Source organism: Callospermophilus lateralis, chromosome 16 (assembly GCF_048772815.1).
Source record: "Callospermophilus lateralis isolate mCalLat2 chromosome 16, mCalLat2.hap1, whole genome shotgun sequence".
In the NCBI taxonomy this organism is placed as follows: domain Eukaryota; kingdom Metazoa; phylum Chordata; class Mammalia; order Rodentia; family Sciuridae; genus Callospermophilus; species Callospermophilus lateralis.
This window is the reverse complement of record NC_135320.1, coordinates 45,542,285-45,567,249: the sequence shown is the minus strand read 5'-3', so window position 1 is coordinate 45,567,249 and position 24,965 is coordinate 45,542,285. Positions and strand designations below refer to the sequence as shown.

At 31.8% G+C, this 24,965-nt stretch overlaps 1 protein-coding gene across 1 annotated transcript in view; it reads right to left on the bottom strand.

The window, feature by feature from the left end:
* Cnbd1 (cyclic nucleotide binding domain containing 1) overlaps window positions 1–24,965 on the bottom strand; it is a 417,739-nt gene that overhangs the window by 75,388 nt on the left and 317,386 nt on the right. Inside the window, exons 9-10 of the mRNA XM_076835771.1 lie at window positions 16,008–16,117; window positions 14,328–14,478 (exon numbers count right to left, since the gene is read on the bottom strand). Coding sequence (XP_076691886.1) covers window positions 14,328–14,478; window positions 16,008–16,117 — 261 coding nt within the window. The remainder of the gene's footprint in view (window positions 1–14,327; window positions 14,479–16,007; window positions 16,118–24,965) is intronic.

Below are 24,965 nucleotides of genomic sequence, written 5' to 3'. Positions count from 1 at the left end.
TTTGAAGTTTACTATTTCATATGTATCTCATATTAGCGGAGTAATGCATATTTTTGTCCTTATACGCGTGGTTTATTTCACTTGGCATGTGTTTCTGAGGCCCACCCATATTGGAGCATTATTCAGAATTTTCTTATTTCGCATAATTTTCTTATGTATATAACAGTACATATAGCAGAATGATACACTTCAGTCTTAAAAGGCATTTTCTTTATCCATATCCACATTTTTATCTATTTATTAGTTGATGGACATTCATGTTTTTCCACATCCCGGATAGCATGAACAGTGTTTCCATGAACATGGTCCTAGTAATATTTCTTTTAAGATTCTGATTTAGGTTTTCTGCTAAATACACAGAAGTAGGATTGCTGAATCATATGGTAATTATATTTTTAATTTAGAAAATTCTACACTGGTTTCCATAGTGACTGTACTAATTAACTTTTCTACCAACAATGTTTGAATCCCCTCTTCTTGGTATTCTTGCCAGTAGTTTTTGTTTGTTTGTTTGTTTGTTTGTTTTGTTTTGTTTCGCTTTTAAATTAGAGCCATTCTAACCAGGATGATATTTTATTGTGGTTTTAATTTGAATTTTACTGATGATGAATACTATTGAGCATTTTTTCCAAATATTTGTTGGTCATTTGTATGTCCTCTTTTAAAAAATGTCTATTCAGATCATTTGCCAACTTTTACATTGAATTTTATTTTATTTTGTTTTTTGCTGTTACATCTTTTTAGTTCTTTATATATTCTCTATATCCTGGATATTAATTTTGTTGGATAAATAGTTTGCAAATACTTTCTCTAGTTGTGCTGGTTGGTTTTTTCCTTTGCTATGCAGAAACAAATTAGGTATAAGAAGAACATATTTCCCCCTCTACACAATAAACTCTATACATATGACAAAGCCCAGCCAACAGCACACTTAATGGGGAAAAGGCTGAAAGCATTTCTTCTAATATTTAGAATAAAACAAGCATAGCCACTTTTACCATTCTTGTTCAACAGAAGAATTGGAAGGGAGAAAAACTCATCAGACAAGAGAAAGAGATAAGTGCATCCAAATGAAAAGGTGGGATTCAAATTATCCATGGTTGCAAGTAACATTATTTAATATATACAAAATCCTAAAAACTCCATCAAAAAAGCTGCTAGACATAATAACAAATTCAGTAAATTGCAGAATAAAGAATCAACATAAAATAACATACATAAAACAATGGCAGGTAAATGGATGGAGGTGGAGAATATCATGATAAGCAAAATAAGCCAACCCCAAAAAACCAAAGGCCAAATGATTTTTCTGATAAGCCAATGCTGATCCATAATGGGGGGTGAGGGTAGGGAAGAATGAAAGAACTCTGGATTATGCAGAGGGAGTGAGTGGAAGAGGTTGTGGTAATGGGAAGGACAGTGGAATAAGATGGATATTATTACCCTATATGCATGTTGGATTACACTACCAGTGTTACTCTGCAAGCACCATGTTCAACCAGAGGAAGGAGAAGTAGTGCTCCATTTGTATACAATTGTCAAAATGCATTCTGCTGTCATGTATAACTAGCTAGAACAAATTAAAAAATAAAATAAAATAAAAAATAAACAAAAATATTAAACAATGGTACTATTCTACAACAAAAATAAACTTGCTGAAATGAACATCAAGAAAATAACCCATTCGAAATAGCTATAAAAACACCTAGGAATAAATGTAATTAAGCAAATGAATACTCTCTACAATGAAAATTATAAAATGCTGATGAAAGAAATCCAAGAGAAAGTACAAAAATATATATCCCATATTCATGGATTAGAAGAATCAATGTTGGTAAAAGGACAATACTATCCTTAGCACTTCAGTGAAATCCTATCACAATAATAATTATGTTTTTCACAGCAATAGAAGAAGCAAGCCTAAACTTCACATAGCAACACAAAAGGCATAGAACAGAAGTATCTAAGGAGAAAAAAAAGTTGGAGGCACCATTATATATGATTTTAAAACAAATTTCAATGGTAGATAAAGTAACCAATAAGATATGATAACTGTCATAAAAGCAAACATATAGGACAATGATACCAAATAAGGAAACTTAGAAATCAATCCATGTTTATACAAAAAGGCACAAAGAATATACATTAGACAATATACAAAGGACAATCTCTTTAATAAGTAGTACTGGCAAAACTGAATACACGTAAGCAGAAGATTGAAACTAGATATCTACTTCTCACCAAAAATTAACTGAAAATGGATCAAAATCTAAATATAAGACATGAAACTGCTAGATGAAAACATAAGGAAAACACATTAAGACTAGTGTAGAAAAATTATTTTTTTGGATAAGATCCCAAAGGCATAGGAAGCAAAACTGAAAATTGAACAATGACACTATATTGTAAAAGTGCTCTTGAGAGCCTCCTCTCAACTCAGTGTATGAAGACATAAGGAGTAGATGGCTGTCTGCAAACCAGAAAGAATTCCCTCACCAGTTATTAGGTTTGCCAGCACCTTGATCTTGGACTTTTCATTCTCCAAAATTATGAGAAAGTAAATGTTAGTTGTTTAAACCACCAGTCCATGGTAATTTCTTAAGGTAGCCTTAATTGACTAAGATAATATCTAAAAGATTAGTGTCTTCACAATAAGTCTATAGTAAGTGATCGAGCACAAAGCTAAATCCTTTAACTTAAAGTTCACGATTTAACTTATCACTGTCTTCAGAAAAGCAGAAAATCAAAGTGATATATAACTTTCAAGAAAAGAAGACTTTCATATGGGTCATAAAGACTACATAAGATTTTGATATGAATTTAGGAGAAAAAAGATCTTTGATACTGACTAAAGGATTACAGTAATAAATAAGAATGTCTGTTATGGGAAAAGAGACCTTACTGATTCCACCTAGTAGGATCAAACAATATGCATTGGGCAAGAGAAAACACATAATTTAGACCTGGTGGAATATGTCCTGGAGAAACTCTTCCTAAACCCACTAAAGCTGTTCTTTTACAACTGGAATGTAATACTATACCCTATCATAACCTGGAGAACCTTACTTGATCTGTCTCTGTTTACCTCTTTAAACTTCTCTCTCTATTCCTCCCTCATTGTACCGCCCTCACCACACAGACCTGATATTCATGATAAATTCATGATATCCTGATATTCATGATAAACTCATTCTTGCCTTAAAAATTTTTGTTCCTATTATTGTATTGCCTGTCAGTTTAGCCTGCTCATCTCCAGAACTTCACAGACTGGCTCTTTCTCAAAAGTCACCTTCCCAGAGAGGTAGGATAACTCACATCTAACCAAGTGTCTCTAAGCATTTTTTAGCCTGTCCCCTGTTTCATTCATTTACTTTTTCATTCATTGGAAATAATCATTTGGAACCTATTTTTATTCTTTCTTAAATTGTATCTAGTCTGTCTCTAATCAAAATGTAAACTAATGAGATTAGGTTCTTTTCTGTTGTCATTCTCGTAGAATATGGAGGAGTACCAAGATAACACAGGTGCTTTAAAATATTTGACTAGGGTTGGGGTTGTGGCTCAGTGGTAGAGCACTCGCCTAGCATGTGCATATCCTGGGTTCGATCCTCAGCACCACATAAAAATAAATAAATATATTGTGTCCAACTAAAAAATAAATATAAAAAAATTTTGACTAGCTGAATGCAGAATTTTTGTATTTGGGCTCTTTGCTCAGCCCTCATTTGCAAGACTGGAAGGTAACACACAAAAAACGTATTCTTCATTTTCCTTAACTTATCCACCATGGTCAGGTGAGAAGACCTACCACTGCCTGCAAAATTTCATGCATCCACCTTTGATCTGAATGCTGAACATAGCCTATAAAAGCTTGTAGATAGTGTCTCAATTGCCAGTTTTTAGCCAACTACCAAATTTAATTTTTTTTTGCTTTGTTTTGTTTTTCAAACCTGTAGGCAAGATTTTAACCCATTTTCCACTGAACTTTTACTCATATTCTCTAATTATACATTTCTGATTAATTCCTGTGTCAAGCCTCTCTGATTCACCAGCTGAGACCATTATTTCTCTTCATTCACTTTCCCATTCACCCTGCTTTTAAGTTCCAGGTCAAGCTTATGTTTCCTAAATACCTCATTTCTAAGTTCCTGCAGTGATTATTTGTGTAAACACTTCTTAATTTATTTTTAGACAAACTATTATTTTTTCAAATACATCTTATTTTTTTCTGACTCCAATAAAATACCAATGCATAGGTGTTCTTATAAGGATTAAATGAGCCTATCAGAAAAATCTAGCTCAAACACACAGCAAAACATACAATGTAGAAGACTCTCCGCAGCTGCGGACATATATCATCTCTGGTCTTATTTGATGTTATGATCATTAGTATTAAAGAATTTCCTAATTTTCAGCCAAAATAAAATTAAATAGTAAGCTACTAAATATTTATGGCATAAATTACAATTCCTCTTGTAATAAATCTATGAATTTATCAAATATTTTAATAGATTTCTAAGGACTAAAAAAATGATAGGCATGTGATCATGGATGTATCTTAGAGAAGTACATCAGGAAATTGATTCAGTGCCTATAATATTCTACCTACACTAGACATAAAAATTTACTTGAATTGAATGCTACACATATGAAAAAGATGGGCATTTTGAATTTTCTCAGTAAATTCACTGATAACTTCATTTACAATTATTTCTAGGGCTGTTTCCCTGACTCTGGGTAAACAGTTATATGACATGTGCTATTGAAGTAATTATGATTATTGATTTGCCTTTCTGCCTTCTTTTTTAAAATGAAATTCTACTACCTCTGCATTAACAGACATCACACAATATATTCTAGGACTTGTTTTATGTTAATGGCAATATGTAAGAAAGCTATAAACTATTTTTTAAAAAAATAAGCTGTTGTCAAAGGATTATAAAAGTGAATTAATTTTTTAAATGTCTGAATTCATGTGTCTGTCATCTCTTGTACCTACAATGTTCTTGAAACAAGACTATTCCCAAAATGCTCTAAAACCTCATCTAAAACTTAGATATAGAAGAATGCATCATCTTTATGTACTTGTATTTTTCATTTTAGAATGTGCCTTAAAATTATTTTTGAGTGAAAGTTTTCTACATGCTCAGCATAAAAGAATAATCATTTTTCATAAGCATTTGTTCTCTCTCCTAATTTGGAAATCAGTACTTTTAAACAAATCCTCAGAAAATCTTGCATTTTTGCCAGTTGTATGACTCAGGGTAGCACTTGCTAGTTGCTATAACAAACAAACAAAAATCTTGGTTGCTTAATTCAACAAATGTTTGTCACTTACACAAAGTTTAATACAAATGTTCCTGGCTGAGCTATTCTTCTGGACAGTTCCTTCCAAGAAAAGAATCCCAGGGTCCAGGTTCCCACTCTCATGTGATTGTGCTAATTTGGAGCCTTTCACTACCAGACACTGAGTGAGATCATGGAAGATTCTATCTTTCATTGCCAGGCAAAAATAAGTTCCTTCTATTCTATTAATCACAGCCAGTTACATGGCTGCAACCTAACTGCAAGAGGGGTTGGGGAATTTAATCTTTTTCTGTAGTCAGGGAGAGAGATAGAAGATTGTTCAGTCTCTGGATGGTATCTGCCATACAAGGCATAATTCTAAAACACTTGAACACTGATAATTAAAAAAAAAATTCTCCATGATTGTCTGTTTTGTTAATGTTGATCTTATTGGCATCATGGTTTAAGGACTATATCTTAAATGCAGTATTTTATTTATGCATCACTTTCTAAATAGAAGTGATTTTTATCAAATTTCTTAGAAGACATATTTGGTTGCATTAAATCTTTTCATGTAAAACTGAATGACAGTCAATATTTAGAAACCAACCAAGACATGTTGTCAGAAACACTACAAAAAACCATCATGGCATAGTACACAAGAAATTCACAGTAAAAATATATTCTAGTAACTGTATTTTGTTGATTATATTACAAATTGAACATAACTGTCATATATGTGATTATGGAGACATTATTACCTACATACTGATTTTCTTTTAATGAATTATTTTGTAAGAGAGTGGGGTATTAATTTTTCCAAACAATATAAACAAACAAAAAAGAAAAATACTGCATTGCAAAAATATAATGTTTTAAAAGTTTATTGGAATTATCAGTAGTTGTAACACTGAATTCATTGGATGTCAACTATGGTAATTTACAACAATTAAGCAATCTTTTTCAATAGAAGATAAATATTAAAACTCATCAAGAATTAAAACATAATTATAAGTTTATAAAGTAATACTCATACATGCATAGAATTGGTCTCTCTTAAAAAATATTGAAAATTAAAGTTATTACAGAAATTTGGCCTGAAATCTTATGTGAATTTATTATAAAATAAGTTTTAGGGGCTGGAAATGTATCTCAGTGTTACAATATTTGCCTAGCATGTTTGAGCTCTGGGTTTTACTTTTATTTTTTTCATAAAATTTTGGTTAATTCAAATATGATAGCCCATAAATATTGTGTTGTCTGCTAAACTAGTAAAGCATTTTGTAATGGCTTGGAAATTTCTTAATGGTCAATATTGTTGTTCTTTTCTTTTTTCACAATTACAATTTTGGAGCATAAAAATCATTTTCTAAGAAAAAAAATATATTACCTATAATTTTATATGTCCTCTTATGTAAACTCCTTGCCAAAAATAAATAAAAAATGCATCATATATACAAGATTGAAGAATCCAAACTGGCATATGTTAAGGATTAAAGCTAAATTAATTATTATTCCAAAAATGCTTTCTGTTCATATAAGCAAAAGATACATCAAGATCCCTGCATGCAATATGCCTTAAGACCAAAATTCTCACTGGCAGCATTTCAAATTATATTATTCACACTCAGGGCCAACTATCTATTTCAATATCACCTATGTGGTTGGTGGCTTCACTTAAATCCATTGAGCTAATACCACTGTGATTCTGGGTCAATAGAAATATTACTAGCCATTAATCATCACCTCCAGAAAAGTCTAGTTTCCAATAATACTTGCTTTTTATCTTGAGAGGAAAGAAAAATTGAACCAACACTCAAAACCCCATTCTTGATTTTAAAATCACATAACTTTGCCTTTATTACTAGAATAATTCATCTCAATACTTGATAAAGGAATAATGTTTAAGTTATAATATATCTTTATAATAAATGATCCAATATAAGTTAAATATATAATTATATTAAAAATATTAAAGTAGTAAAAATGTAATAGAGAGGAAAATTATCACATGAGTTTACTTAAATAAGGGAAGCTAGCACAATTAGAGAGTTCACATTGTTTTTCCTGAGAGCCTAAGAAAATATCATGATTTATACCACCCATGAAAAATAAGTATACCATTTCATAAATGGAGGTAAATTAACCATATGCAAACTAATTGAACTTACACCATTAAGAACTTTGTTTCATTAAAGTTTTGGACATTTTAATAATCTTTGATATGTAAATGAAAGAGTCCACTTATTTTTGGACAAATAAATTATTATGCTAATAAAGATCTATTATTGGATTGATTGATTAGTAAGGTCATCTATGTTTGTAAAATCAGGTTTTTTTCTTACCTATCATAATATTCTAAGAACTGTATCTTGGATGCACTATAGATGGTGACCCTTAGTCAGAAAACCAACCTAGACTTTCTGGAGATGTTTGAAAATCAGTGGATCTATGAATAAATATTATAATGCACTGATTGTTCGTTCAGTGAGGAACCATAAATAATAGTTGAAAACATCTAAAATTGGAGAGAAGGCAGCAAGCTACATCTTTAAGAAGTTTACTGTGGTGGCAAAGTCCTGGAATCCCAGCTCCTTGGGTGGATCTCAAGATAGAGGCCACTTAGTGGGGCACAATGTCACATGCCTGTAATCCCAGTAGCTCAGGAGAGTTTGACAGGAGGATCATGAGTTCCAAGTCAGCCTCAGCAAAGGCAAGACAACTCAGTGAGACTCTTTTTCTAAATAAAATACAAAATAGGGCTGGGAATGTGGCTCAGTGGTTGAGTGCCTCTGAGTTCAATCCCCAGTATCCTCCCCCCAACCCACACCCACCCACCAAAAAAGATAGAGGCTAGCCTGGGAAACTTAGAAAGATTCTGTTTCAAAAAGAAAGAAAGAAAAAAGAAGATAAAAATGATGAAGGTGTGGCTCAGTGATAAGAGTATCCCTAGGGGTTCAACCCCCAGTACTCTGCAAAAGAAGAAAGAAAAGACAATATAAATACATATTTTTGTCTTTTCAATCACAGAAAATAAAGTATACCACTCAAACAACAGGTGGGGAAGGTTAACCTAAGAAAGTAATTCTTTCTACTTATAGTTTGGACATTGCTCACTGTGTCACGGATTTCTCAGTTGAAGGAAAAGTATGTTTTCTATTAAATATTCAAGAACACTGAAGGCCATTATTAGATATTACTTATACAATTACAGAAAATATTATGAAATAAAATATCTACATAGAGATATTGAAGAGATTATAAAAAATTAACAGTTGTTAGTAAGCAAACTCATTATAATATGGACCCTGAAGGCAGATTGTGTTTGGATTCCCTGATCTATTCCTTAATTACTATATTATTAAGCAACTCACTAAGAAAGTAAAAAATAAAAAAGGAGGGAGTATTCATCTAACTTTTGACACTGGACTGCAATCATAAATCACACAGCACAAATCTCAATGCTATAAAAGATTCTCTCTAGTACCCTCTTATTGAGATAATTTCCCTCACTGTAATGAGTAATAACCCAGCTCAGTCAACTACAGGTGTGTCCTTTAAGATTGTTGGATGAAGGATGTTGATAACACTTAACCTTTTTGTACCTGTTTCCTCATGTGTAAAAGAGATATTAAATACACATATCTCATGAGTCTGTTGTGAACATTTATTCAGATGAAATATGTAAAGCATGTAGAATAATGCCTGGCCTAGTGAATGTTCCAAGATAAAAAGGTGAGAGAGCTGGCTTAGAAATTAAGGCAGCATGTCTCACAAGAAGGTATCAATTTTTCAAAATGAATGTCAACAAACAAGTCCCGAATTCACATTGAGGTTACAAAAAAAGGCGAGAATGGAGGTTCTTAGAGACTTTGTAAAGAGGATTTCTCTAAAGAATTCTGCTCTAAATTTTACATCCATCTCTAAAGGGGGTACAAAAAAAATCTCTTAATCCCTTCAACTGAAGAAGACCTTTAAGGACACCATACAGAGAGCTTTGTTTACATTACAAAGCAGAAGAATTTTGCAGATAAAATTAAGGAAACCAACCAACTGACCTTAGAATAAGGAGATATCCAGGTGGGTCCAAATCTAAACACATGAGTTCTTTAAAAAGCAAAGGCATTTCTTTAACAGAGAGAGAAAAGTAGGGAAATTTTAAAATGCAAGAAAAATTCAGTAGAGGCAGGTCTTTATTGCTGAGACTGAGAGGATGATATGGGTGGGGCATCCTATAGTGGTAGAAAATGACCATGAGCTGACAACCAGCAAGAAAAGAGAGACCTCGGATCTATAGCTGCTAAGGAGCTAAATTTTTTGAAATTTTTATGAGCTTGTAAGTGGACTATTCTTCAGAGACTGTGTTAGAGTTTTATCTGACTAACAATTTTTATTTCATTTAAGTGAAACCAGAGAATAGAAATGAGTCAAGCTGTCGAGACATCTGATCTTCAAAACTGTGATAGTAAATGAGTGTTGTTTTAAGCTGATAAATTTATGGTGATTTGTTATTCAGCAAGAGAAAACTAATACAAGCATGTAGGAAGCCTATCAACCTTAAATCAAGTTTAGACACTTACATCTTATCAGGCTAGATTTATTAAAATCTTAATTAAGAATATTTTACAACTAAAAATGGCTTACAGGATATTTTATAATTTAAAAGTGATCATGAAATCATTATACTGAAATTTCAAAGGACAAGGAAAGAACTTCTATAACAACAAAAACCAAAGAAAAAGACACAATAAAATCCTTTGTGAATTCTTTCTTTAAATTTTACTTGTTCAGTAAATGAGTTATTGGATATCCAGCAATATTGCCTGTCACATTAAAAAAAAATCCAGAGAGATATTAATTTTATATTTTTCTATACTAGTAAACACAATTTTTATATTTAAACTTTAAGTATGTAAAAATTATGTGATATTATTTTTATCAATAACAAATAAACCCACTGACAACTAGATATTATTGTGGGATGTAGCATGATAATGCAATTATAGAATATTTGAGTCACTGTACATAAAATTCATCAGAGATTGCATTTTATAGTAGAACTATAATTTCTTTTACTCTCTTTTCTTTTCTTTTGGCAGTAATGGGATTGAAACCAGGGGAACTCTGCCATTGAGCTACATCACCAGCCATTTTTCATTTTGAGACCACTAAGTTGCCCAGACTGGCCTTGAACTTGAGATCTTCCTACCTCACTCTCCCAAATAGTTGGGTAGAACAAATATATTCAATTGTAGTACAGGTTGAACACGAGCACATAGGAAAATGGAAACACATCATTTGATATCTTATTGTTGATTTTCTTATAAGAGCTAATATCAACTCTGTTATTCAAAAAAAAATACATCTTAAAATCAACTCAGTCATCCTAAACTCTACAAATTGAAATGGTTTAATATTTTTGTTTGGGAAATTACTCACTTAAAAGCCAAATTTAAGTGTATGTGTATAGACAGATGGATAGATATGATATAACATATAACGGTAAACATTATTTTCTGATTCATGTTGTCTTTTCTTTTTCTTTTTTTTTTTTCTTGCAGTGCTTGGGGTAGAACACAGGGCCTGGTGCATGCAAGGCAAGCACTCTACCAACTGAGCTATATCCCCAGTTCATATGTACACATACTTATAAAGATTTATGATATATAATATTTTATAAGATAAATTTAATTTTCCCAACTAAGGATTACTTTTAAATGTCAGTATGATGTTCAAAATGATTAGCTGGTTTCCTTAATACATAAACAGTTCTTCAATATATTTATTTATAAAATACATACTGAGTAACACTTTTATGTTATGCATTTTTTTCATGTAGACAAAGCTTTTTGCTAAATAAAGTAAAAATTCTACTAAAATGTATTTGCATTTTCTCATTCAGCATGATTAACAATTAGTTTAAAAGAATCATTGGAGAACATCTTATTTTTATCCTGTTTTTTAAAAAGAGTGCTATGTTTTATTTTTAACTTGAATGCATTTTTACATCAAAATTTCTATTACAAAGCAGAAACAAAGAACAAAAGGGAAACATATTTCCTGGGACAACTGTTCAAGAGTTAAAACTCTTTTGATTAGCATTGTTAATAAGGAGAAACTTTCTTATAACTTGTCTCAGCATTCAGGAAAAAATATTGATGTATTTTTAAAAAGAATATATTCAGTGCCCCTAAAGAGACTATCAGGCCTATTTATAGGGGGTAAAAAATCTCATATCCTAAGCTTTTGATCAAGTGAATCATTATGAGAAATAAATGTGTTTGGAAACTCTTCCTGTTGAAAAACAGACAAAAACTTTCAGATAGTTTGTACCAAAGTCAGCTTGGAATTGAATTTTCTTTGGGGAAAGATAAGCTAAATCCATTAGCTATCCCTTACTTTTAAATCATACATGGTTGAATGAGATATAATAAATAATAGTGGTAAATTCATTTTTATATACAAAGTGATTCTTTTTCATTACAAAACTTGTATGCTTGTTTTAAAGTGGAAAGAGAATTTAAGAAATCAGTAAAATTAAAGTAGTTAAGTTCACATTACCTTTAAATTATTTGAGGTATAAATTCATCTGGACAAAAATATATTATCTTCATAAAAATCATAATCAGATAAACTGTTCTCTTTCCTCACATCAATGTAGTGTAATAGCTAATAATAACCCTTGATAGCAAGATGACATATAATGGGTTTGTATCATTTTCATTTATCTACAACCTGATATTTTTAAGACTCATTTCACATTTTGGGGGTCCTATCCCTTGTCACTTTGTAGAGATATGCCCATATTTTAGATGATAAAAAGAACAATGTAAAAGGAGTGGAATAAAGAAATGTGAAAACACAAACTAAAGATTGTTTTTCTTTTTAAATTTTTCTTAGTTATAGATGAACACTAGATCTTATTTTACTTGTCTGCTTTTATGTGGTGCCAGGGATTGAACCCAGTGCCTCATGCATGCTAGGCAAGTGCTTTACCACTGAGCCACAAACCCAACCGTAAAGATCATCTTTCTTTTTGAAAAATGAACCACCATTTTATTAGAATCATTTCTCTTTTAAAATTTAACTCCCTTTGAAAAGATACAAAATACTTAGAATGAAGAATAAAAATATGTTTTGTAATATACCCAGTGTGTTATTTCCTTGTAAGCTGTGGCAAAGTAAAGAAAAGCCTTCAAGCTCAGTTCTCTCTCTTTAGGGAAGTTGAATTAGGCCCACACCATGTCAGTATCTTTTATAACATCATTCTCCAAAGAATGGTTTGTCAAATAATATTTAAAGTATGAATAGCACACATACAACACAGTTAAATTTAAGCTTATGCCATCTATTTGAATTTTAGGCTGTCATATGACAAAACAGATTCTAATATTTGCTTGAAAGAAACACTTTCATGTATTTGATTATTATTTTGATGTATCAGTTTGGGTTAAGGAATGTGCAGGTGAATTATAAAAGCCTATTTCCAGGTATATCTGTAAGGATATTTCTAAGAAAGATTAAAATTTGAATTAGTAGAGTGTTACGGAAGATCCATAGACACCACTGTGGGCAAGCAACATCCAATACATTGAGGGCATCAGTCGAACAAAAAGGTAGAGGAAGGATCAATTCTCTCTCATCTTAAGCTGGAACAGACAGTTTTTCTTCTTCTCTTGGATGTATTCGTTCAAAGGCCTTCATATTCCAGGATTTAAGACAAGCTTCCTTCACCCCACACATACACAAGTGTTAGGAACTGTGGCTTCAGACCGGGAGTTACACCATCAGCTCCCTCAGTTCTCAGGTTTTCAAACTTGCCCCAAATCACAACACTGGATTTGTAGGTCTCCAGCATACAAACAGCATGTCATGTGACATCTGACATCATGATCTCACATTATCACATGAGCCAATTCCCACAATAAATCTCTTCTTATATATTTATACATAGCAAATTGGTTCTGTTTCTCTGGAGAATCCTAACGAATACAACGTGTGATATATTGATTTACATAAAAGTGTCCACAGTGTATTTGCTTTGGACCAGTTAACCAATTAGCATAGGAAAAGAAAAACATGGCCTATGTCAAGTGAGAATATTATAATTTTAGTCTGTGGTTAGTAATTATTTTTAAGTGATATTTACCTTGGGAGAGGTTGTATTTGAATATCACAGAGGAAAGAAAATTAACAAATGTCATTCCAAATTTATGACATTTTACAACTTTTAAAAGTAGATACATGAATTTGAATTATTCTTTTCATTGCAAATCATAGTTAACAAGTGTGGGTTGTACATTCTCTAGGAGACAGAAAAATACTTGAAATTCAGGATAAGAGGATTCTGTCAAATTACACATGAATAACATGAAAATCTTTCAAATTTATATAAGCAAACTTCTCACCCATGTTAATTTCTACAAATTTCTCTTATTCTTTATCCAATGTTTGACATTCTTTAGCTTTATTGTATAAAAAGCTACACTTTAATATTCCATTGTGTTATCACTTAACTATTATTCAATTCTCCTCATTCACAATTGCATAGCTTGTTTTAGCACTTATAATATTTGAGGACCAAATACCAGTAGAAACATGATTATACTTTTCTTAGTCCTAGAGCTCTAAATTTTCAGAAAAAGGCTTAACTTCTGTAAGCAATAGCTTTTTATATATTCTTCATCTATATGGAACAGTAAGAATATTACATACTTGATCTAAACAAAAACATAAAAGCAATGACCTTAGATGTGAAAGCTAAAAGATGTTCAAAAAAAGGAGGAACTATTGTTTTGGGGGTAACTGGAAATTAGCAGAGATTTTTATTAATTTGAAATCAAAGTCTTTTAAAGTATTACTAATATATCTTAAAGTAGCATAACTGAATCACAATATGGTATCAAAGGGGCTCTCTATAAATATAAATGCTGTTTCTTTAATAAACATATGTACACACATTTGAGTGTCCTAAGTTGTCTATAAAATACAAAATTTCAGCCAATAAAATGGAATAACATTAAAAGACATTTATGTGTTACCCAATATGTCTTTATCCTCAATGATTGCCATCTCGACCTCTGTTCCAGCAATGACTGTGCAAGGGAAAGGAACTTGAAGAAGAACACTGATCTCACCAAATGACTCATTTTTCTTAAGTGTACCCATATAAACAAGTTTTCGAATTTTTTTCTGTAAAAGATAATTGATATCTATTGAAACTATTTGCATACAATGAATGACTATTATAATTATCAGAAACTCATTCGTAAATCATTTTACTATGTAAGTATACTAGCAATTTCATAAAATCAGAGGATATATTAATTCCTGCATGTGTTTATTGTAGAGCAACAGTAAATTCATAGACAACTTCAGCCCATATCTAAGAAATTGACAACAGTGTTATTTAATGATCTGCCAATTAAAACATTTAACCCACGAAGTTGTCTAGGAAATATTGAACTAATTCAATCTTTCAAGATCCTAGGATACCATTTTAAACCCAGAGCTTGCTTAGGATGTTTTCTGAATTATAATTGTTACCTCAGCCCCGAATGTAAAGAACAGCTAGCTACCAGACTAACACGGTAATAAGAAAATAAGTGGAAAGTATCACAGGCAGAACTGATGATGTAAAATGCTTCTCCCCTGCCTTCCTTGTTAAAATTTGAAAAAATAAAAATATATAAATCAATAAAGTAAGGAGCAATTTAGGTTCCAATTAGGAACTTTGGGGAGAAAGACCTACCACAATTTCAGTATAGATGGTTATGGAGAAAAAATGGAGAACTTACATTATCTTTTCTCAGAGATCTACTCAGTATTGAACCAAGGATGATTTGGTGAGCAGTAAGATATATAAAAACAGAATGCAGCCTTCAGGGTAGGAAGGCAATAGGAACTTGGAAAAAGTAGAAGTCTTTACCAAATATCCTGGAGTCAGAGCCAATGTAGCTGGAATCTCTGCCATATCTATAAATGGCAGATCTTTACACTGCATCTGACTGGTACAGTAGATTTCAAGTCAGTTTCATTATTTAATTGAATTCTATTGAAGATCATCTGACCAATAGAGTTTAGTTCTTTTTTATCACTATCTATTAGTTGTTTGCCTGACTCATAAGAATAGAATCTTTATAATGTACTCTTTGGGGTCTGACATTTTTTACCTAGCCTAATAAGTTTGAAATTCCTGCATATTCTTTTTGTCTCATGTGTTCCTTTGATTACTGTGTGGCATTCTATTACATAAATATACCACAATAATTTAATCCATTCAACTGCCACTGGACACTTGGATTACTTCCAGCTTTTGGTTTATGAGAACTGATGCAAGTCTTTATGTAGACACATATTTTTATTTCTGGAATTGTTGGATCATATGACAAAGCATATTGTAGCCAATTTGATATGCTTATAGTAGTACCTTGATATGATTTGAAATTGTATTTCTCTGATAAAGAGGTCAACCATCTTGTAATGTATTTATTGATTAGTCTTATAACTCAATAAGTATTGTCTTACACCTTATCTAACATACTCAAATCTTACAAATTCAATATAAAAAAGAAATCTCACAAGAAAAGGTCAAAAAATTAAACTGATATTTCATAAAGAATACAAAATAATGCTCAATAAGTATGAAAAAATATAATAGAAATACTTCACTCATTTAAGTAGATTAATTATCAAAGAAAATCCACATGCTTAAAACTTACCACTTTGTTTGTTTGTAGTTTCATAAGTCCTATAATACTTCTATAAATGTTACAAGATCCAGAATGAATATAAGCCACAAAAGAAATGATATTTCCACTTTTTACAATCACTAAAAACAAGACATAGATTATTTCACACTTTGTTCTCTATTATAAAATATTTTAAATAGTATGACAATAAATGTTAGCATACATTAAAAACTATTCACATTAAATTTCTTAGTGGATGCTAGTTTGTAGGCAACATTACTTGGTATAAAATTTTGAAAATTGTGGCTGGTATTTATATATATAACATAATATAGAATAAAAATGGACAATACTTGGCAAAGGCAGTAGGGTGCTAGTAACTACCTGTGGGGAAAAGAAAAGGGATCATAAGAGAAATTCCAAGCACTTGCTAATTGTTTTGGTGCAAATGTTTATACCATGGCTGGTTTTAAACTGCCAGTGATTTAACAACTGACTCCCAGAATATTTACCAATTATCTCTCCAGATCCTGTACCTTGAACTCAAGTCAGAGCTAGAACACTGAATACAGCAGGGTAGTGATTACAAAGAAGCAAGAGTTTTGAGTCCATGCTAGCCTGATTTTTAAGCCTGTTCTGCCACTTTCTGGGTGATTTTTGACAAATTACATAGTACCTCTGGCAGACTTTTTCATCCTTAAAATGACAACATTGGTTATCCCTTTTCTATACCTTATATGTGGTAATTAATTGCATATAAAGCATCTTGTATAATGTTCAGTACATATCATTGCATGATGAATCATTAATATCATTACTATTTCAAATTCATGGTGCCATCTATGATCAAAATATCCTTGAATGTGAACTATATCATAACATTATAACTGTCAGTTTATTAAAGAGCAATAATAAAATAAAAATTTCTGATCTACGTAACATCTTAAATTGTCAGCATAACTTAATATGTAGATCAATTGAAAATACTCAAATTAAATAATCAAATTAAAATTGCTATTTCAAATTAATTTTATAATTTTTCATTCTGAAATATATCATTTTTTCTTAAAAACTGCAAACCCATCAGTGATAACCTAAATATAAGACACATATATATCTTTTCTATAATTTTATGAAACACAGAATAAAAAATAAACTTTTCTGTTACCAAAAACATTGTTTTTTGTTTCTCATGTATCAGAGTACACACAGTAACATAGTAAAAATAATGTCAGATTATTCTGACATTATCAAAATTACACAGAAGATAGAGAAGAGCAAATATCTTTAAAAATTATTGTTAAGCCAGGCGCAGTGGTACAAGCCTGTAATTACAGCAACTCGGGAAGCAGAATGCAATTTCCAGGCCAGCCTCATCAACTCAGTGAGACCTTGTCTCAAAATTTAAAAATCACAAGTGCTAGGGGTTTTAATCCCCAATCTTAAGTAAAATATAGTAATTAAAAAGAACATGATAATAATTGGTAAATCATTTATTACCAGCAAAAATAAACACCAACATACAACAGAAAAATACTTAAAGATAAATGAAAAGACATTTCAGTGATTTGGCTGACATGCTTTTAAAAACATGTTATCCCCTTTTGTCATATAATTTTCAAAGCTGAAAGATCATAATAGAAAAATTACAAGGCTATTCTAGTTTTCTCAACCATATATTTTGTTTAAACAAAAATTTATGATGATGCTTTTATTGTTTAATCATGCTGCTTACAGCTAATGATATAAAATTATCTTAAGAAATCAAAGTGTAACATGTGCAATATGTAGATTGCAAAGTCAAGAGTAAATGTTCTTAAAGTTCTTTCTCTTAAAAGTAAAACTCCTGTACCAAATTATCATATTACAAACAGTTACCATTTCACTCCTTTAAGCTAATCAGTGAGAATATAACGGAAAGTATAGAATCCAACAGTTGTTATAGTTAAAACAAAGATGCACTATAACAAATAGTAAATAAACTCATAATTCTTAACATCTATACCTCCACAACTATAAATCTTTTCTTAGAAGTCACACCAAACACAGATCATAGAGAAGTATCTATAACACCAAAGAAGATAGAGGGCGTAGAAATTTTTCCCATAGAAATCAGGCTAACAATGGAAAAGCCAAATCATTCCACCGAGGGTCATTAGCTACATGAACAGTTGTTTATGTTTTTATGATAATCATCATGAATGTTCATCTCAAGAAGATAATACAGAAAACCACTTCTCATCTAGGTAAATAACCTGAGTTTAATAAGGCATCATAAAAATACATATTTTCATACATATAAAAGGAAGAAAGTAAAAATAATATTACTTTCTTGACTGAAAAAAAACCTATTATATGCTAAGAAGGTACTTTTATGAGCAATCTTTTATGCCTAAGGAGGAGAAAAGCTTCTGCCCCTAAATAAATGCTAATGGTCTCTTAAATGTTTTTGTTGTTTATTTCAGATAAGGTCCTTTAGAGAAACTTACAAAAAAAAAAAAAAAAACTTTCTGTGTCACTTTTTTTAGGTGACCTAATATTTTAGTATCTTTCTGATGCTATGAGAAAATCAACTTAAAAGAGGTAGATTTATTTTAGCTTATGGTTTCAGTCTATTTAGCTATTTCCACTGCTTTAGGCCTGTGGCCAGGTTGAACATCATGGCAAGTAACATGGTGGACAAAGATGCTTATCTCATGGCAGCTGGCAAGCCAAAGAAACCTCACTTTTTTATCAAAGGCCTTTCCCCCCAAACCCACTAAGTGATAAAACCATAAATGGAATAACACGTAATTGAGGCCAGAGCCTTCATGATTCAGTCACTTTCTGAAGGCCTCACCTCTGAAAACTGCTGCCCTGGGGATCATGCCTTCAACACATGAGGCTTTGGGGGACACATAAGGTCAAAACCATAACAGAGTAAACTCTGCTCATTAGAATACTAAATTCTTTACCCAGAAAGCATTTCTATCCATCATTTTTTAATGTGTTAAGCATGACCTTGAACTGAAATGCTCAAGAATGTGCCCACCTCTATATGTGATGGCAAGTATTTCCTACATTAATATGTATGAATTGTCCAATAAAATCCCATTGCTTGTTTTATCCAACGAGACACTGCTTTAAAATTACCTTCAGTGTACTTATTGCAACAAATAATTAGCCTTTCTTCACTCTTTTATCTCCTGGTTGAGCTTATCAACTTTGCACTCATCAAGGGACAAACACATTATATTTGGTTGCAAAAATCATACCATTGTCTATAAACCACCTGCTCCCTCATTGTGACTCTGCATTTCACTCATTCAGCTTCTGATCATGGTTCCCATTCCTAAAAACTATACCAGAATGTCAAGTTAATGGCACCTGCATAGCTTCCTCCTGGGTTATGTAGAAATGACAACACAAAAAGATCTACAGGTTTACACGACAATTTTAAATGAAAAGATTTAATCATGTAGTCTTAAAGATGAAATTATATTAACTAGTATTTCAAGGTCATGTTCACTTATGTTCATAAAATACATTTAATTTTTTCCACAGACTTTAAAGATCCTCATTAAAACTCAGACTCATACACTAAAATTTGAAAATATTAGACCATTATGAAAAAACAAATGAAAAGGAGAGGAAATTAGAAGAACTGATGGAAAGTGAACATTGGTCATTGTTCTTCTTCTTTTGGTTGTTTATCATGTCCCAGGAAACACAAGTCTTAATAAAACTTTTCTATCCCAATTTTCGAGTCAGGTAGAAGTCAGGATAAGAAGGATAATTCCCTTCTGGCTATTAGCATTAGCATTGGGACAGTGAAGGTTTCAGTTTAAATGGAAACAAGTGATTAGAAAGATTGTTAAAGAACATCCTCTTAATGAAGATGAACTCAAACCCATTAGCCTAACATAACAAACATACTTTTGGAACAGAAGTATATCTGAGGATCAAGAATATCAGCTTCTAGCAAGATGGTCATTAGCTGAATGAATACCAATTCTCATAACTCTGGACTATTAGAGAAAGAGTAGTATATAAGAACTGTACTATTAATGCTATTTTTTAAACTGTATTTTTCCCTATGTGGATATTTTTCTGAAAATATTTTCCTTATAAATCTATTTGGTTTGCGTTTAAACTACTGTTAAGACAGTTTGGTGAGAAAGGGCATTATTATTATTATTAGTAGTAGTAGTAGTATTAGTATTAGTATTAGTATTAGTATTTAGTTGTAGATGAACACAATACCTTTATTTGATTTGTTTTTATTTTTATGTGGTGCCAGGAATCGAACCCAGTGCCTCACACATGCTAGGCAAGTGCTCTTGAGCCACACTGAGCCACAACCCTGGCCCCAAGGGCTTTTTAAAAATCTTTATAAAAGCTATCTATACAATTATCAATACTAAATAAATACTAACAAACATTATGTGCTACTTCTTCATTATTAAAAATGTTTATGTATACACAGAAAAAAATATATATGTGTGTGTGTATATCAATTATAGCTAAGAAGAGAAAAATTCTGAAATAAAAATGCATATGAAAAGAATCAAACATCGATTATATAATTTGGAATTATACAATGTCATCTGAATCCTATTAAAATAGGTTGTTCTTGTAAAGAATGAATATTGTACGTAAAATATCCTCAAGTATGTTAATTGCTTATCACTTTGCATAAAATATAAAAAAATAAATGTTTTTACCTCACAAGTCTGTGATTTATAAAACAGGTATATTTAAATCTAATAATTATCAATTGAGGAAATCTGTAGAAGTATAAATGAATGAAATTAAAAGTTTTGAATATGCCTGTGATAGTATTCCAATTAAAGAATATGCTAAAACAACACATTTATAGGATTATTTTATAGAAATTATCAAAATATTTATAGAATGCAGACAGACCTAAGTAATGGGAACATGAGGTTAAGAGAATGACTCTATAAAATGGACCTATTGTTCTGACCCAAATGCTTTCTTTTCTAAAAAACAAGTTACCTGTAGCCATACCTGGCTTAAATTGATAGGATATGTTATATTCCTCAGCAAACTACCTGTAATAGGCAGAAGAAATTCAGGTCCCAAATACCAATAACAACATAAGTTGCACTGATGAGGGGATGGGGCTGTGACCCTTACGAGAACAGATCCCAGAACTCAGGGATTTAAAAATAATTTCCCATAAACATAAAGCCTCTAAGAACAGGTTCCAATTAGAACCAGTCAGCATAGGCCAAAGTGACCTAGAGTTGTCATGGCAGAGAGGACTTAAAAGTCTGATGTCATTCTGCTCTAAGTCAAAATTCAACAGGTGGATCTGGGCAGGGCTCTCTGAAAACTCCCCTGGGACCCTCAATAAAACTGGAGGGCAGGAAAGTCATGCTGTTCCTTCCTCTCTGAGAGGACCCACCTTCTCCCTTAAACTGACCACTTTTCCTTTCTCCTATCTCTTCCAATAAACATATCTGTTACTCTGAGCAGCATATCTGAAATCTTTCTAGCCTGATCACAAGAATCAGGATGAAAGGGAACTTCATGCTCTCTCAGTTTTACTGAGTCCCCAGCTCTGGAACCATATGACTACTCACTGCAAAACAGAGGAGATAAAAAAGAAGGGTTAGATTTGATTCTAGGCTCCCATGTAATTAATTGTTGCTCCTACATATTCTCTAACCTTACTTTCTTAGTATCCAAAATAGGACAAATGCTGAGGCTATGAAGCCATTCACAGGTCAAGGCAACAGAAATTATAAAGATTCAATGTCCAGCCTAACAACAGTCATAGACTGACTCATCCTCAACTCTTTGCTCAAATCTCATCTGCTCAGTTAGATCTATAATGAGAAGTCCACTGTACCCTATAGTTCAACTCCCTTCTCCCAACTCCTTTACCGGATTTTGCTCTGTATGTGTGTGGGAGGGGGCAGGGTTTCTTTGTAAATATTTAACTACTTACTAATTCATTGATTGTGCTTATTGTATACTGCATCCTATCACCATTAGAATGCGAGCTCCACCAAGACAAGACAAGGATCTTTCCTTTTATCTACTCTTCACTTGTGGCTCTACCTACAGTCACCCAACAAATATTTGTTGAATGAATGTAAGGTCTCACTATAAAAACATGAGGTTATCTATACATAAGAGAAAGCTCAAAATAGGGTGGCTTATACTTTTCTGAAACCCCTCCCCCAAGCAGTCCAACTAAACAATCCAGATAAAAATTTTAAGCTATAGAAGATGGTAGAAAAATTTAAGCTATAAAAGATGGTAGAAAAGCAACAAAATTTCTCCAATAACAGGAATAAAAAGTAAATGTACAGTCACTAAGGTAAGACAGTACTGGAGCTGGTGGCACAGTATGTGTGAAAGGTCAGATGCAGAAATCTTCCTATGCAACCTGCAGAGGGCAATACTTTCATTGGGAATTGAGAAAAGATCACCTCACAAGAAGAGTCTCTGTAGACATTTTCCTCTCCTAGCCCTTGTAATGAACAGAATGGAGAAATAGAAAGGAAAAAGTCTTTTTGAAAATTCCTAACCATAAACTCATGGTATTGGGGCTAAAATCCACACCACCTGTGCAGCAATAAATTCCTTTAATTAAACATTTATTTTCAGACTATGCTGGGTTTTAGTTACTCTAAATGCCTTGGAAAAGAAAAGCAAATTCTTTTGAATGAACTAACCTAACCTACATACCAAGGTCCAAAGAATTCCAACAGATAGTTAGGGAATATGATTTCTCAATAAAAATATATTAGCAAATATAGAAGTAAACCAGGACCATTTATGTCACCTCACTATTATATGTATATAAATGTAGACACACTATAATGTTTATTTGTGTATGTGTTGTGATGTGTGTGTTTGTGTGTGTGTGCGCGCATGTATGTGTATGCTTTGTCTGATATTAAAACTAGAGGATAGGAAATAAAATTGTATTCTTGGAAGAGACCCAAAAGTAGTCAGTTGAATTATGAAAAAATAACCAGAAACATTTCAAAAGATGCAATCAATCTTTAAAAAAGATCACCTAAACTAAATATGACACTGAAAAACTAATGCTAGATACCAACTTATTAACAAAAATAACTTAAAGATTAGTATTTTTAAATATCATAGTCAGAGTCACACACTGTAAACAGACTAATAAATTCCAATTCCAAAAGCGTATATATTTCAATATTACTTTATTTGAAGCCAAATTTAAAAAATGAACAGTCACCTCTTAACGCTATGTACCAGCATACAGTACTTTGAATCAAAGTCCAAAAGTCTTAACCACGTTCTTTATCCTTGGTAGTCAACCAATTTAACATTTGTGCCTGTACTTCACAAACCCCTACCCTTTCCCCTTCTAGCAGAAATCTCCTTTTCTTACAGTTGAGGTCATGCTCAGACTATATTATGTTCTATCCTAAAAAAGTCAGCTTCTCCCCACCCCCCCAAAAATCTCTTCCATATTCTAAAAAGACACAAACTAATATTGTTCCAGTATTGATTATAATCTCCTCTCCCTAAAACTTTGCATTAAACTTTAGTTAACTTTGCATTAAACTTTAAGTTCATATTAGTCTCCAGCTATGAATTTTCTATTCTTTGCCTATAGAGATAAAAGAGATCAACCAAGACAGACAGTGGACAGGTATTCAAAATCAGAGGTTCCTATGTTTATTTTTCACATATTACCCTATCTTTTTATTTTATAAATTTACGATATTTTTAGAGGACTGGTGTTCAAAGATTTGTTATATTGTTTTCTGGCTAATATTGCAGTTCTTGTTACTTTGGCTTTTGAGAGTCTACTCTTTTTAGAATTATATATTTGATTTTCTCTTTTTCATTTCAACTTTCAACATTGCTTTGTAATCTGGATTTAATTTCCCCTGTGCTTGATGACTACTTTAGTAAATATATGAAATGCATGTAGCCATGTCTGCCACAAAGTAAATGCTGCCTATGAAATTGCTGTTACTAACTCCAAATTTTGATCCTCAGGCTTTCTCAACTGTAACTGGGATCTTAGAGGGAAAAAAATCACTGAAGGAAAGAAAGCACCATAAGCAAGACTAAGTATAAACTCCAAATATCACAAACACTACTATTGACAGATACAGAATGTATAAGACTTGTATATGAAAAAATGAATGATGCAAAGGTACTTTCTGCAATAACTTGTGTAAGATGCTAACTTTCTTATAAGTTTGGGAGTATCCATTAATTGGATCAGATGATCCCATTGTTTTATTTCTTTTTAAAATTATCTTAGGTCTTTTCAACCTTTGTAAATCATCTTCCTTTTAATATCTTATATTTTCTAAAACATATACTTTCCATGTAGTTTTTCAATTCATTAGAATACTCTAGTTTATAAAACTTTATTCTTAAATCTTAATTATGTCTTTATTGTATTTCATTTGCTTACAATAGCTTTTACTCTGAATAAAATGCTTTTATAAAATTGCATTTTATTTCACAAGCAACTATTCTTTCTGTGTGGCTTGTATATGATTGTTTCCTGATTCATTCATCACTTGCCCTTTTTATTTTATTTTTGAAGTCTTAAATGCATTTTATCCCTATTATAGATTGGAAGGGCTCTTAACAAACTGCAGCCTGGTTCCCTTCTCCCCAACTACAATTGGTTATTCATTATAGTTACATCAAATTGTCACTGCTACTCTAGCTGCATGCTTTTTTTCCTCCTTAAGCCTTAGCATATATTATTGTCTTGACCCTGAGTACTTTTTCTACTCACTATTGTATCTGATAAAACACTCATTTTTCCTTCCAAATTCAGTTTAAATATTAACTTTTCAAACACTTTCTAAATTTTCCCAGGCTTACTTAATTTAATCTTAGTCTTTCCTTCGATTCTTTTCTAGATACATTTATAATGAAAAGTATTACATTTGTTCAATGTTCTGTCTCTTTCACAGTATTTTGAGTTCCTTAAAGACTGGAACCCATTGAATCTTGAAACAC